Genomic DNA, 15,805 nt, shown 5'->3' with positions numbered 1-15,805 from the left:
TAAGGAAAAACCTGGGGGAGTTTGGGAGGACTGGCTGTGTCGTGGGAGGGATGGGGCAGGTCTCCCCAGGTGAGGGACACTTCAGCCAGCCCATCCTTTCCAGCAGCCACCAGCCATGTGGATGGGTTGTGGCTGCATGGCAAAGCTCCGCGCGTGCATCTTGCCGTCAGGAATAAAGCCATGATTTTTCTCACCGGGATCCTCGCCCTCGTTGAGAGAAGGGATGGAGGACATGTCTCTGCTCATTGGAAATGTCCCTGCTTCATCTCTTATGATTTGGAGAAGTGCAGCATGGATTTGTTATGGAAATATTGAGACCTATAGTGAATATTTGCCTGGCACCAGGCTCACATATAGTTCGATCTTCTGGCTTTAAATGTGCTTTGAAAATAAGCACTTTCACGTAACTATATCTAATATTATTTTCCCTCCTCCCCACCTGGTCGGTGACAGTGGGAAGTTGGGGTGATGCTGTGGAAGACAAGGGCTGTCTGCAGCATCCGCTTGTCCTTGCAAAAGGCTGCAGAGCTCTGCCCAAAAGCCATCGCAGTTTTAGTGAAGGGACCCCCGGCCACCCCCGCCTGTAGGGAGGGCCGTGTCCTCTTCTGGGTCAGAAATGTCCCTTCTTCCCTGGAAGCCACCAACCCCAGAGCAGAGAAGGTCTCAGCTGTGGTCCCTGGAGAGAAGCTGAGCCTGATGCTGCCTTCTTGCTTGGATAAAAGGATCCTGGAGACCTTGACCCTGCACTGGGTTTGAGGGGGCTGAAACACTGGCCGTGAGCTGCATTGCTTAAAGCCGGAGAAAAACACACAGGCAGCGTATAGGGACTTGCTTTGCTCCTGAAACTGGTTTCTTCTCCCTCAAGCACCAGCAGACTCAATCCTGTCATTCATAGTTCATAGCTCATGGTTTCCGACTGCGGGGAGCATTCAAAGTATGGGAAACAGGAATTTCCACCCCGCCTTGGTGCTGGCAGAGAGCAAACTGAAGCTGGGGAGATGCTCGGCTGCCCCAAATCTGCTCTCGCTGGCCCAGATCACTCATTCAGCAATGGAGATGTCGGTGGGTGCAACCCTGGCACCTCCAGCAGCTTCAAGGAGGGGCCAGGGAGGGGGATGGGGATGCCCACCCCAGGGGTGACTGTGCAACCTCAGCCCCGGCACGATCTGTCTGGAGAGGTTTCAGCCTCAATTTCTGGACCATCCCAAGAAAACTGGAATAACGAGTGGAGTGGCTTGGTCCCTGATCTTAAGCGGGGGGTGTGGAAGGTGATGACATGCTCCGGGTCTCCTTCCAGTGAGGGACAGGGCTTCATGGCTTGAGACATCCCCCCCGGGGCATGTCTCCCACCATGGGTGCTCTCTTTTGGCAGCTGCCCCAGTGCACGGGACGGCTCGGCGGGGCTGCACCTCCCCTGCTCCTTCCAGAAACCAGCCCCATGTTGTAACTGCTGCAACCGCTGCACCCACGAGCGACTGATACTGCTGCCCACGCCTGCAGCCCTGCCGCGACAGCCAGCCGCACGAAACCACCCCTCCTGCCCATAGAGGGACTCCAGGGCCCATCTCACTGGGGTTGGGGTGCCAGAGGTGCATCTCCTCTTCTGCCTGCCCCACGGATCCTGCAGAGCCCTGGGCATCTTCTTGGGGCTGGAGGACCGCAGGGCTGGGAATGCTTGTGCGGAGCATCTCTCTGCCCCAAGGCAAGACTCCCCTCTATGTCAGGGTTCTTCGGAAGGCTTTCCATGATGGAGACTCCAGGCCCTGCAGGGGCCATTGGGGCCCCTTGATGGTTCAAATCCAGGTCCCGTGGCTGCACTGCCACAGCCAGAGCTGGGGAAGGCGTGCAGGCGGGGCGCCTTGGGGTCACTGTGCCTGCTCTGGGAGTCTCATCCTCACTTCCCTGTGGAGCTGCTCAGCAAGCCTGAGTGTGGGCTGGCAGCCCCGTGGCCACTGGCCGGGCTGAGGGGTGGCAGGGGTGGCTGGAAAGAGTCGAGACTGTGGGAGGAGTGACCCACCCCGTGGCAGTTTTTTCAAGGCTTTGCAGGGGAGACACCTCTCAGGTTCTCGCCTGGGGGTCGAGCGAGGGATGGGCAGCACCCTGGGACACATGTAAGGCCACAGGGAACCTTCTCCATGTGTGTTTCCAGCCGGCACCTGGCCAAACAGTGACTCATGAGCCACCTGCGGCTGCTGAGATGGCCAAGCTCGGGGCTTCTGCCTGCCCTGAGCCCACAGGGCTCCTGCCGCTGCCTGGACTGCAGTTCCCAAAGATGCTGGAAACCCCCTCCAGGGCAGGTTCAAGGCAGCAGTGTCCCTCGAGCCTGCTGGAGTGTGTTTGCTGGGCTGTGTGCTGCCACACCGGTGCTTGGGTGAGCGTCTGATGGTGTAGGGCGGGGAGCGCAGGGCTGGAGTGCGGAGTGTTTGGGGGATGAGGAGGGGAGGGGGCGTAGGGATGAAGGTGTGGCCAGGGCGAGGAACAGGGAGCTGTGGCGGCTGGAGGCAAGAATTGTTTGGCAGGAGCCCAGCCCTGGTGCAGGGTGCTGCCGGTCACCCTGCTCTGCAGCAACAGAGGGATTCTGGGCTCCCGACATCCCCTTTAGCGACTGTTTCATTGGGGTTTGAGCTCAGGGATGAGCACGACTACAGGTGCCCATCACATGAGGGAAAGCAGGCAGGACCGTGCTGCCTGTCCCTGCCTTCCGACGCCTGACACTGGCTCCTAGCCCCCTCCCTGGCCAACCAGGCAAATATCAGGCCTTTAAAACAGGGAACGAGTTCCTCCGCATTCAATCCCCGGGAGCTGGCCCTGTCCCTGCTCCAGCTTCTGCGCAACGCACCCGCATGACATGCGCAGCCAACACCTCCGTGTTAGATAGGTGTCCCAGTCCCCTCCCCAGCTGGTGCTCGGTGCTGGGGCACGGCCAGCCCCGCTTCTGGGGACAGCAGTGGAGTGCATGGAGGGGCTCCTGCCCTGGTGCCCTGCAGCAGGTAAGGGGGCTTTGGGGGCACAGAGGAGCTGGTGCACAGGGTCAGGGTCTCCTTCTGCAGCATGCTGGGGGACCAAGTCCCTGATCCCTCTTAAAGCAGAGCAGGAGCCTGCATCTTTCTTCTCTTTGATTGGGAGGGGATGGTTTGTTGTGTTCTTGTGACCGTCCTGGCGCAGGGGATGGCTCCCAAGGAAGAGGAGGTCAGCCAAGGAGGGGATGGCAAAACCTCCAGAGACAGCTGTGAGGATGCCCATGGGCACAGTCATGCGTGAGAAAAGGGGTGCAGGTTGGGTCGGGTCTGACAGTGCTGCAAGGTCTGGAAAAACCTGCAGGTTTTATGAAGCTCCAGTTTTAAGAGAAAGGAGCTGAGCTGAGCATCCCTCCTCCCCTCTCCCCTCTCTCCTCTCCCCTTTCCCCTCTCCTCTCTTCCTCCGCCCTTCACCCATCTCCCGCTCCCTTCTCCCTTTTCCCCTCTCCTCTCTCCCTTCTTCCCGCTCCCCTCTCCCTTCCTTGAGCCGCCGCATGAATGCTCCCTGCCCTGGGAGACGCACGGCAGAGCTTCAGACCCAGCCCAGACGCGGGTCTGGGGATCCCAGCGGCCCCGCGCTCCCCCTGGCGCCCCAGGCTGGGGCAGGGGCCAGGCGGGATGGCTGGGCTCTGCCCTCCCCGCTCTGACTAAGAGGAGACGCCGGGCTCCGGGGCTTGCTGACCACACCATGCTCCGGCGTGAGGAGCACAGCCTGGAGATGGCTGTGGCCTGGCCACCAGCCTGGGACATCCTCCAGCAGCCTGGAAGGAGCCTGGCGTGGGTGCTCGCTGCCTGCCCCGGGTCCAGCACGCCCCCTCTCCATCCCCGGGGGGTCCTGTGCTCCCACCTGTCCCACTGCCCTGGCCTCCCCCTGCTCCCGCTGGCCCCTCTGTGTCCCCTGGGATGGGAGCATCTCCCTTTCCATGGCAGGTTTCTTTGTGGGATGGGAGTTCCCACCTCCCGTGCACCTGGAGCTGGCAGCAGTGCACGGAGGCACTCGTGACACAAGCTGAACCTGCTTTATCTGTACCACGTGCTGAGCACGTCCATCCAGGGGCTCGTGCATGTGATTTTGCAGCCGGGGATTGTTGCCCCCGCTGGCTCTGGAGTTGGGGTCCTCCCGTCATCTCTCTCTTGCCCCAAGGGCCACACTGAGAGGCGTAATGCTCCTGAAAATGCCCTGTCTTGTTGAGAGGATGCCTAGTAGCTGTCAACTGCATCTGTTAGGGGCAAGAGGGCAAAAGCAAGAGAGCAGGGAGGAGGAGGAGGAGAGATGAAGAGATGGATCATGCTTATCATTTCAACCTTATTAACCCATCGTGCCTCTTCCTCGCAGCTGGGGAGCGCCTGTGGCCGACAGAGCAGGGATGTCTGAGGCCTCGTCCAGCAAGGAGGGACCCCCGGCCGAGTGCCCCGTGTGCCACGAGAAGTTCCACCCACTGGAGGCCATGCACCGCCAGCTCAGCTGCAGGCACACCTTCTGCCACGACTGCCTGGTGAAGTGCTTGCTCTCCGCCAAGCTTGACGGCCAGGTCCAGAGCAGCATCATCTGCCCATCTGCCGCTACGTGACTTTCCTCAGCAAGAAGGCGGCTCTACCTGCCCAAGGCAGGTACCAACCTCCGGGCCCTGGAGATGCCTCTGTCACCTTCCTCCTTGTCCCATCTGACCAAATTGGAGGCCAGCAACACCTTGGTGGTGCCCAGCCATTTTGTGATGCCGGTGCAGAGCTCCGGCCGGTGCTGCAGCACGGGGAACAGCCCCATGGACTCGCAGGGGGTCCCAGGAGAGCTGGCACGGGAAGCCCACATCTTTGTCATCAGTGACCATGGGATGCCACTGGTGGGTGTGGACTGCAGCTCCCTGGGGAGGAGAAGCAGAACGGAAACACGAAGCTCGGTGTCATCCAGCTCGGCCCTGGGGGTGAAATGCTGCCAGTCGCCCATCGCCCTCGCCGTCCTGCTCGTCTTGACGGTGTCCATGCTGTCGGCTGTGCTCCCTTGGCTGCTGCTGGTGAAGAGGGACTCGTAGCAGGGATGGGATCAGCTCAGATGCTGGAGGTGTCACTGATGCTGGGACAGAGCTAGGGCTGGGACCTCTCTCAAAAGATCCCATGAGAAAGTCCAGAAGCAGCTCCAGGTGAAGCTCTCTCTCATCTGGCCAGGGACTGAACGGACTTTCAGACCTTTCCGCAGATCTCCGGGTGCTCACAGTGTCGTCGCTGGCATTTTCTGCCTCTTTTGGTTAAAATGTGGCTGGTCAAACCCTGCTAGTGGGTTCCCCTGGTGTCTTAGCAGAGAGCATGGCTTCTCCTCCCGCACCCTGTTGAGGAGAAATAACTGGACTCCAGACGATCCAATGTGAATCAACAGAAGCCGTTTATTAAGCACCGATCATCATCTTTTATACCCTGTGTTGTAGCCGTACACGCGACTCGCTTATTTCTGATCAGCGAGTTACACTGTCCACGCGCTGTGCATGCAGTTCGTTCACACATCAGATTGGTTACAAGAATTCGCATAGTAAATTGCTTAGTCATTAGCACAACATGTTTTCTACCTTCTCAGTTCCCGTTTTTCCCATGTACTAATTCCATCTTCTACCACCTGTTTTGCTCTTAATCTAATCTCTCACAGTAGGGAGGCTGGCTCACATGGCCATTTTCTCTCAGATACATTCCTACAATACCCCCTTTTTCTTCTTGAGCCAGCCAGACCTTATGCATGGCATTTTCTATCATGTCAGTCACTTTGCGGAGAACACACGAGGCTGCCATAATCAATAATAATATAACCAACAATAGCATGAGCCCTTGCTTTAGTAAATCTGATAACCATCCCGTTATACCCCACGAGCTTAACCAATCATCGAAACCGTTTTTGACCACTTTTAATTTGGACATGTTATCCTTCAGCTCCCGTAACTGCTTATGAATGGATGATGAGTGGTCGGAAAGGTTCATACAACACATACCTTCAAAACCTTCACATCCATGACCCTGAGCTAACAGCAAAAAATCAATAGCCGCTCGATTTTGCAGCGTAGCATGCCGAATGCTATCAACATCAGTCAGCAAGCTAGATTTGGGTTGCCCATTGACGGTGCTGGGGGTTGTCCAGGCAAGGGATCAAGTTGCCCAGCAGAGGCACTAGGATGCACGCAGTCTGCACTGACTTGCCCAGGGGTGGCACTGGGTTGCCCACTGAGGGCTGTGAGTTCATAGGATCATAGAACGTCTCAAGTCGAGAGAGACCCATGAGGATCATCGAGTCCATCTCCCTGCTTCTTGCAGGACTACGGAAAACCAAATTATAGGACTAAGCCACTCAACAGTTGCCCAAAAGCTGCACCTGGTTGCCCAGGGGCTGCAAAACCTGCCCATGGAGGGCAGTAGGTTGTCCAGGGCAGGATCTAGGATGCCATGTGAGGGTATTTTCTTGCCCAGGGGTGGCCCCGGCTTGCCCATCCAGAGCAATGTGTTGCCCAACGGCTGCATCGGGTTGCCAGAGCGGCTGCAGGGAGTTGCCCGCGTAGAACCCGGTTACTGAGCACCCTGCGCCAGCGGCAACGCTGCCCTGGTTCTGTGACACAGAGGGCACTGGGGATGCTGCAGTGTCTGGCAGTGCTGCCACCCAACCTGACAGCACAGCACTGAGTAGCAGCCCCCCCCGCACACCCCCAAGCCTCTGCAGGGTGAGTATGTCCCTGAACTGGGAGGGAAAAAAACAGGTCATTCTCCTAATCCCCCTCCATATCTCTTCTGTCCTCTAAATGTACCCGGATGAGGTGGTCGGGGCTCCTGTTGTTGTGTCCGTGTTCAGGGATGGCACAAAGTGTCGCCCTGGGATGGCTTATCCCAAGGGGGATGCAGGGGCATTTATTTCAGCTGGAAATGCAGGGAAAAGTAGCCCTGGGCCGTTCTCAAGGGGTTTTCCCTCCCTTTCCTAAACGTGTGTCTGTCAGTATCTGAAAGGGCAGAGTTTATTTGTGGGGGTGGGAGCCAGGGAAGCTGCCTCCCACCCTCCCAAGGCCGTTTCTCAGGTATAAAGCGGCACGGAGCTAGGGAAAGCGCCGTCATTTATCCCTAGCCGGGACAAAAGGGCTGAAGGGAGCGGTTTGTGGGAAGCGGCACACACGGTGGTTTTTGTTGGACCTGAGCGCAGACATTTCGTCCTCGGTTCTGCCAAACTGCCTCGGAGGGTCGTGTTTGCGAAAGCTTCTTTTTCTGCTAAATTTGAGGGTGTGAGTTTCCCGCTGCCTGTCCCACAGCCACTCCCATCAGGGATCTTGCTGTAGCACACCCGTGTCCTCATCTTCCCCTGGGGCTCCGAGCCAGGCTGGGAGCAGTGGGGATGGGACGGTGTTAGGGGAAGGACACGTCAGGCTGGCTACAACAGCCGTATTGAGGGACTTATTCCTGCCCATGGGTGACACTTGTAACCTCACAAGAGCTTTGTACCGAGCACCACGTACCCCTCCGGAGTGTTTGTCCTCAGATGAGGTGTGTTTGGTGGCCCCCTGCCTTATCTTGCTGATAACCATCGACTGACAGCCTCAAGCTGGAGAGGACAATATGCAATTCTTGGTAGCAAAATCTTCATGTGTGGCCATTCCTCCTAGGGCTACTGCAAGGCTGGTGTTTCCCAAGCGCTCTGAAAAGACTGTGGGCCATCTCCTTCCCACGCACACTGATCTTACACCAGGTGAGCCATCGACACCTTTCCTCCTTTGCAAGGCAAGAGGCGGCCCTTCTTTTGAGGCTGAAATAGGGGTGTGGGGGGGTCAAATTAGGATATAGTCCTGCAAAGCTCAGCTCACCTGCAGGCTCCTCACTCCAGCATTTAAGGCAAGGGAAGATAGAGGGGGTGAGGATGGAGTCCCTCACCCACCCACAAATGGCGCTGGGCCGGTAGCAGATGTGTGTCCAAAAGGGACGCAGCTCTCGGGGCTGGGAATGGAACTTTTACAGAGAAAATGACCTCTGGAGTATCAGAAGATCAGCAGATACGCCAGCCAAAAGAAACAAAGGAACAGCAGAGAAGGAGCAACTCCAGTTTGACTGGATTGACAGATTTAAGGAAAAGGAAGGCACGGTATCTGTCATTCTCCTTACGGCCGTGATTTGTTTTTCTCCGCATTCCAAGACCTGATGCTAGATACTAACAACCAAGTCAAACGCTTTTATATCCAAATGTTTGGGATGCTGTCAGGAGGGATTTGTTTTCAAGGGGTTTAGGCCTGTTCAGGCGCTGTGAGGGCGCTCTGTGCGTCGCTGTTTGTGTTTGAAGTTGCGGGTGTTGCTGTAAGAAGTAAGGCAAGTGCAGGAGGTTGCTGAGGTTGTCCTCTCTCTCCTCCTCTGTGCAGGACACGGACGGGACACACGAATAGCAGCGGTCGAGCATGGAGTCTGTCGGCTCTCCCTTACCAGCAAAGTTCGCCCATCCCAGAGCCATACCCACCAGGTTTCTCCCTGCCATCCACACCATGGCGTCAAGCTATAAGAACCGATTTCCTTACCGCCCCTTGCCTCAGAGCTACAGCCTCCCCTGGATGCCCAGCACCTACTACAGAACGGCTGCCAGCAAACCAACTTTGGCTGCCTTTTCCAAGAGTTCCCAGGGGATAACCGCCGGCGAGAAGCTTCCATCTGTTTCCACCAGAACCACCGTCTTCACCCGCTACACCCCTGAAGACTGGTACAAGTCCAACGTGACCAATTACAGGGAGTCGGAGACCTCCCAGAAGAACGCGGAGCACCTGAGAGCCGATACCTCCCGCATCATTGACCACAAATACCAGCAGACCAAGAAAACGCAAGCAGAAAGCACCAAAAACCTGGGAGTGCGCGCCAATGACATCGCGTTTTGGAAATCGGAGCTCTGCCACGAGCTAGATGAGGTGATCGGGGAGACCAACGCGCTCACAGAGGTGAAGACCAGGCTGGAGAGAGCCTTGGCCGAGGCGGAGGCCCCTCTCCGGGTAAGCACCCGTCCCGGCGCGCTGCAAGCTGTAGCCTACTGCTGAAACATCTGCAGCCCTTCAAACGTCTCATTAAGTTTCACTGCAGCTCCGGAACGTCTAGAAAGTTGTTATTAAGAGGCCATTAGTTAAGTTAGTAGTAAACAAACCCCCCTTGCCATCTGCTGGATCCCCTATCAGCACAGGCTGAGCACGTCAGAGCAGCGTTTGCTTAACTCAATATTTTTAGAAGTGGTACATCCAAAATCCCGGTTTGGGAGACAAAAGCCCGTGTCTTACCACAAGGCTCTGGCGAGGTGGGCGTCAAGGCTGACACAGGTCCCCCGTTTTAGCTGTGGCTGCACCAGGGACACATCTGCTCCCTCATGATGGTTTAATGCTGATGTTGCAGCTCGCCTGCTCCTAGTCAGCTAAACCAGCTGCCCCGGGCCACTTTTTTCCCCCTCTTGTCATCTCCGTGCCCACCTAGAGTTTCTTTTCTTACATTATTGGAGATGGGGACAGTCCCCATAGAGAGCCCTGCCCCTGCAGCCAGCGGTGATGGCGTGTCCCCAACAGGTCGCTCAGGAGTGCTTACTTCACCGGGAGAAGAGGATGGGCATCGACCTGGTCCATGACAATGTGGAGGAACAGCTCTTAACAGTAAGTTGGGCAACTCAGATCATGCGTTGAAGCTATTTTTACCGGATTTCAAAGTTATGGGATTTGGAGCACTGATCACCTGCCTCCAGCAGCCGGAGCTTCACAAAGGCAATGGGTTTGTGCTGAAGTCAAGTGAGCTGAGAGCAACACACTTCCTCCGGTGGAGCTGAATGTGTCTCAGAAATTCAGCCTGGGCATTTACACCGAAGTCAAGTCCATCTCCTCTTGTCCCGTACGGATGGGATTCCTCCTGGGGAGGAAAACATTTTGGGAGCAAAAAGGGCAGGTGCTGATCTGGGGACGGAGGTGTGTAGTGGTCCAGGGAACCGCTCTGCCTGTCCGCACCAGGATGTGTCCCTGTCCGTGCAGTGGGACTAACCACCGCTTGACACTGAGGTCAAGGTGAAAAAATCCTTATTGACCCACCCTGAAAGGGAATGCAAAGGCCGTGGCTGCAGCCACAGCACCCTTCTGTCCCCTCCAGGGCGCTGGGCGCAGGCTCAGCTGCGAGTTTTCCTGCCTGTTTGCTTTGGGCAGGAAGACAAGCAGGCAAGTTCTTGCTGTGTGCAGGGTTGGACAGGTCCAAGGGGAGGAGTGTGACCAGGACGAGTGAGTATGGACACTGATGGGGTCCTCTTTTGCCTTTGCCCAGGAAGTCGATGTCATCAGGTCGTGCCAGGAGAAGATGCAGCAGTTCCTGGACAAGGCCAAAGCCCAGATCACGTAAGGAGGAGCTCCTTCTCTCATGTCGGAGGGCTGATGTGCATTTGTGGTCACAGCAGAAGCCCAGCAGAACCCCAGCAGATGTGAACCCCCAGAAGAAGCCTGTCTCTCCCCACACCCCGCAGGCATAAAGCCCATGGAGGCTCCATGGCATGCGGGCGGTGATGCTCGTGGGAGGACAGAGCTGCGCGGGGGGCCGGGAGCTGCTGTGGGGAGTGGAACGGGGAGGAAGCCATTCCACCCGTACGTCCCCACCAATGGCTGCTGTTTGCATGTTGAAGGTCCAACCGGGTGGCCCAGCAGAATCTGGAGAAGGATCTGGCCAACAAGCAGGTGGCCCACCGGATCGACGACAGGTGCCACCACCTGATGAACACCTCCCAGGGCATCAGTTACTACCGAGGGGTGGAGCAGGTCGATGCCACGTGAGTGCACGCTGTCGGTCCCCAGCAGCAAGCTGTCCCCGGGATACGCGGTGCCTCTCCCTGGCAGGGAGCTGCTTGTCCCCAACCCAGATCCATCCCGCCTGGAGACACCTCCCTCAGAGCGGTCATTTCTCTCCGCTCCTCGGAAAGGGAGCACAACCCTCTGCTGACAGTTGGATGCCAAACATCCAGAGGGTGAAAGCCAGTCCCACCTCATTAAACATTCTACCAGGGGTTGAGAGATCAGCCTGCCAATTAATTCAGCGGAGCACCTCTGCTGAAACAGCTCCTTAAGTTTATGCATATTTTCAAAGATGTGTCTTAGTTGTTGCTAGGCGATGTTTATACTTTTCAAGGACTCTTTTCAGCTTCCCATAGAAGTGAGGAGGAGCATAGGCAGAACAAGGGAAAGGCCAACGGAATATTCCGTACCATAGATGCCATGCTCAGGATATAAATGGGGGTTGGTGCGGGGTGGGAATATGCGGTCGGGTTTCGGGAAGGTGCCACTTCACTGGGTGGTGAGAGTGACTTCTCTCATTATTATTATTATTATTACTATTATTATTATTATTACTATTATTATTATTGTTCGTTTCTGTTATTGTTCTATTAAACTGTCCTTATCTCCACCCACGAGTTTTTCCCTTTCCCTTTCCCCTCCTTTTCTCCCTCTTCTCCCTTCTGGGGGGAAGGGGGAGAACTGCACCAGCGCACGCATGGTCCTGGCTGCTGGCTGGGGTTAAACTATGACATACAGTCCAATTAAAAGTGTAGATTTAAGCTATAGTGAATCCACGCTGCTCCCTGGCAGGGTCCATGCCTGCCCACATCCAGCTTACCGGGGGCCTCTCCTTTTCCCCCCCAGGATCTCGGTGCCGCAGTCCTGGGCCAAGTTCACCAACAACAACATCCTCCACTCCCAGAGCGAGCGGGCGGCCTCCGCCAAGCTGCGGGACGACATCGAGAACCTGCTGGCGGTGACGGACAGCCAGATGTGGCGGCAGTTCAACGCCGTGAACGGCGCCTTCACCAACCGCATCGCCGAGACGGCCGATGCCAAGAGAAAGATTCAGACCCACCTGGCCAAGGTAGCCTGAACCCCTCCCTTTTGGTGTGACACTGTCACTTCCCGGTGACACCTCCAAAGCGCGACCCTCCACGCAGACCTGGCCCCAGCAGAGGAACGGTCACCACAAGAACCTGGTTATAGCATCATTTAGAATCATGGAGTCATAGGATGTGTTGGGTGTGAAGGGACCTCTCAAGGCCACCTAGTCCAACCCCCTGCAGTCAGCAGGGACATCTTCAACTGGATCAGGTTGCTCAGAGCCTCATGCAGCCTGGCCTTGAATGTCTCCAGGGATGGGGCCTCCCCCACCTCTCTGGGCAACGTGGGCCAGTGTCTCACCACCCTCAGTGCAAAGAACTTCTGCCTAATGTCTCATCTAAACCTGCCCTGCTCTAGTTGAAACCATTGCCCCTCGTCCTCTCGCTACATGCCCTTGCAAACAGCCCCTGCCCAGCTTTCTTGGGGACTTTCTTCTTGGAGCAGGATGAGTTGGCAGTGTAATTTCATCCCAAGGGATACTGCCCGTTGCTCATCCCAGCTGACAGCCTGCTAGCACAGGGATTTCCAGCAGAAAATGCCAGCGCTACTTGCATCAGCGCTAGTTACTTCAGAGGCGCTGGCTGCCCTGCAGAAGGGCTTTACTGGGACTCTGCTGGGGTGTCTGCTGTGGGGTTTGCAGCTTTGCTGCTCCTCCAAGGACGTGTTTTCGGTCTCAGCACTCTGTGGTGGCTGCACAGGTATCGGTGTGTTTGCTCCGCCAAGCAGATGAAGTGGAGATCAGCCATGGGCAGCAGGCTCGCACCACTGGCTCTCATGGAAAGCTTCCTGAAAACTGCTCGGCACAGATTAACCGAGCAGAAACTGGGCTTGCAGCATCGCGGGCTGGTGCCACATCCTTCAGCGAGCATCCACCAAAAACCTGCCCTCTGTTAGTTGCTAGTGATGGACGATCAGTTCCTGCAAGCAGTAATTTTGGGGAGTGGGTAATTCAGTAGATCCGTCACTGCTCCAAAACCTCCTCTGATGTGACAGCAAGAGCAAAGAGAGGCTTTTCCCCGCAGAGAAATGGCTGCTGGATCTGTGCCTCCATCTATGGCAGAGTGAGAGCAGTCTGAGCCCGGGGTCTGCTAATTGAACTTGGTTTTTTTCTGCAGATGGATGGCAGAAAAGGGAAATCACGTTGCCGCTGGAGAATATATTTTTTAAATTTATGCATGTGTTTCTTTCTTACGCCAGACAGTGCAGGAAATATTCCAGACCGAGAGGAATATAGAAGCCATCCAAAAGGCCATTAGGGACCAGGGGCCTCCATTAAAGGTGGCTCAGACCCGGCTGGACGAGCGCACTCGGAGGCCAAACATGGAGCTGTGCCGGGACACTGCCCAGCTGCGGTAAGGCAGGAGCGCGGGGCTGGCAGGGATCTCGAGGGCTCACGGGTGGTAGCACTCAGGAGCATCGCTGGATGACAACATTAATCATGGGGGGTTGCTTTTTTTTCCTAAAGAGTCCTTCCATAAGTGCACCGACATAATCAAAAGCAATGAGCGGGTATCCCAGCCTTTGGGTGCTGGGAGAGCTCTGCGCCCACAACGGAGGCTGTACCCCATGGCCGGGGGCGGCCTGATGCCACCCCATGAGGGGCCGGATTTTTCCTACTTGCGTCAACCCCGTCTTCTCTCCTGCCTGCTTCCCGGAGGCTGGATGGGCTCAGGTTTGAAGGACAAGCCCTTTACTCTCCAACAGGCTCATGCTGAGAGCTCTTAGGTCCTTCCTTTTGGGTAACCGCAAGGGTGCAGCTGCTGTGCAAGGTGCTGTGTCCAGTGCTGGGCTCCCCGGTTCCAGAAGGACAGGGAACTGCTGGAGAGGGGACAGCAAAGGGCTACCAAGAGGATGAGGGGACTGGAACACCTCTCTTGTGAAGAAAGGCTGAGGGATTTGGGTCCCTTCAGGCTGGAAAATGACGCCTGAGGGGGGACCTTATCAACGCTTATCAATACTGAAAGGGGGAGTGTCAGGAGGATGGGGCCAGGCTCTTTTCAGTGGTGCCCAGGGACAGGACAAGGGGTAACGGGCACAAACTTGAGCATAGGGAGTTCCACCTAAACAGGAGGAGGAACTTCTTTGCTGTGAGGGTGGCAGAGCCCTGGCACAGGCTGCCCCGAGAGGTGGTGGAGTCTCCGTCTCCGGAGACATCCCAAACCCGCCTGGAGGCGTTCCTGTGCCACCTGCTCTGGGGGACCCTGCTCTGGCAGGGGGTTGGACTGGGTGATCTCCAGAGGTCCCTGCCAACCCCCGCCAGCCTGGGATTCTGTGCACCACACGGAGAAGCAGTGAGGGCTGTGCTCACCTCCCCTGGGGACACTGGAAATCCTGTCAAGGACAGAGGGAGCTCTTTGGCATTGCACCCCGAGGGGCTGGGGAGGATCAGGCACCCTGAACTTCACACCTCCTCCTGGCAGCCCGCTGGGTGAGGCTCCCTGGGAAGCCTTTTCAAAGCAATTTAAACCCAGCCCCAGAGCCTGTTTAGCATCTCTCACGCCATCCTTTGTTCCATCCTCCACTTGTTTCACCTTCACTTTTAGCCTCTCCCAGCTGTCCTCTTTCGCTGCGTGTGCACCCGTGGGTGTGGGGAGGACCCTTGCCCGGGGAAATCCAGGAGGGGGAGCCAAGAAACCCACAAAACCAAACAGGAACGGGAAACCACAGCTGCTCGTCCCTCTGCTTGGTGGCACCACCTGCTCTGGCAGACGCGGCTGCGCGTTGCCAAAGCCTTTGAGCAGACGTTCACCGTGCCTCCCCGCCGAGACCCCGAGGAGCTCTGCCCTCAGCTTCCCCATGGATCTGCCACAAACAGGGGGGGTCCGAGTGAGTCTGAGCGCGCTGAAGGGGGAAAACCAATGCAACAGGGGCCCATCAGCAACGCCACGCTAGAAACCACCCGCGTGACGGGACTTCTAATGAGGGCTCCTTGCTGTTTTCCAGCCTTGTCAACGAGGTCCGTGACATCCATGGGACGGTGCAGACTCTTCAGCAGCAGCTGAGAGACAGCCAGGACACCTTGCAAATGCTGGTTCGCGCCAAGGCGGTCCTGCAGCATGACCTGGCCGTCAAAGCCAACTCCCTGTTCATCGACCAGGAGAAGTGCATGGCGATGCGCAAGACCTTTCCCAGCACCGCGTGGCTGCTGGGTCCCATCTAGGCTGGGCTCAGCCCACCCCACGGCATCTGTTGCCAGAGTTATCAGTTTTCTCAATATGCTTTAAATAGTACATGATTAACTTTCCACTTCCTGATGGAAGCCTGGGTAGAAATTAAATTATCGCTTTGCATGTCACATGGTCTACCAGGAGTATTTTTTTTTTCCCTTTGGTTTTTCTCTTTCCACTGCTCTTTCACGGCGTGCCAGAAAGTAACTCAAAATATCCTGGATGCAACTAAGAGCAAATCCACCCACGGGGATTCATTCCTACCCATTCGGTCTGTGATTTTAGGAGAAAAAGTGTCGTGTCCTCCTCCTTTGGAGTCTGATGTGGAAAAAGCACAGGATGAAGCCATGTCTCGAATCACCTCCTTGTCCTCCATGGGCCTTAGCGTGGCTTTTAGGAGGATCTGCCCCATGACCTTCCCAGCCACAGAGGTGACGCCGACACGTCGGTACCCTCCTTTAAACTCTTTTTAAAAATGGGTGCAATGTTTCCCTTTTTCCAGTGCCCGGGCACTTCACCTGATGCCATGACTTTTCAAATACCACCTTCTTCCAGGAACACCCCTTGATTCCTTTGGGGTATTGCACTGGTGTTTCCCTCCTGGCTCCTGTGACCTCAGGAGCCCCCGGCTCATCTCTCCAAGACTTCAAGTGTGAGGCAGCGTCACCAGCGCGTCTCAGAGCAACAGGCCCTCGCTGGCACCCTGTCCCTCCAACCTTGGCATCTCATCCCACAGGGACAG

General features: G+C 56.4%; 1 protein-coding gene and 1 pseudogene across 1 annotated transcript; both read left to right on the top strand.

Annotated features, from left to right (window-relative positions):
- Window positions 1–4,384: 4,384 nt before the first annotated feature.
- Window positions 4,385–5,047, top strand: LOC141751297 (RING finger protein 222-like; annotated as a pseudogene).
- A 3,369-nt stretch (window positions 5,048–8,416) lies between these two features.
- Window positions 8,417–15,056, top strand: LOC141751230 (tektin-3-like). Its single transcript, XM_074607646.1, has 7 exons — window positions 8,417–8,995; window positions 9,554–9,637; window positions 10,290–10,360; window positions 10,642–10,785; window positions 11,654–11,876; window positions 13,094–13,248; window positions 14,840–15,056. The coding sequence occupies exons 1-7, from the start codon at window positions 8,417–8,419 to the stop codon at window positions 15,054–15,056; spliced, it is 1,473 nt and encodes a 490-aa protein (XP_074463747.1).
- The last annotated feature ends 749 nt before the right edge of the window (window positions 15,057–15,805 follow it).

Source organism: Larus michahellis, chromosome 14 (genome assembly GCF_964199755.1).
Source record: "Larus michahellis chromosome 14, bLarMic1.1, whole genome shotgun sequence".
Classification (NCBI taxonomy): Eukaryota; Metazoa; Chordata; class Aves; order Charadriiformes; family Laridae; genus Larus; species Larus michahellis.
This window is presented reverse-complemented; position numbering and strand designations above follow the sequence as displayed.

Bases quoted from the DNA above. Each gene is read 5' to 3' on its own strand.
- LOC141751230 (XM_074607646.1), top strand. From the start codon at position 8,417: ATGGAGTCTGTCGGCTCTCCCTTACCAGCAAAGTTCGCCCATCCCAGA. The intron at 10,361-10,641 runs GTAAGGAGGAGC...TGCATGTTGAAG, and splicing joins AAGGCCAAAGCCCAGATCAC to GTCCAACCGGGTGGCCCAGC. The intron at 11,877-13,093 runs GTAGCCTGAACC...TTCTTACGCCAG, and splicing joins TTCAGACCCACCTGGCCAAG to ACAGTGCAGGAAATATTCCA.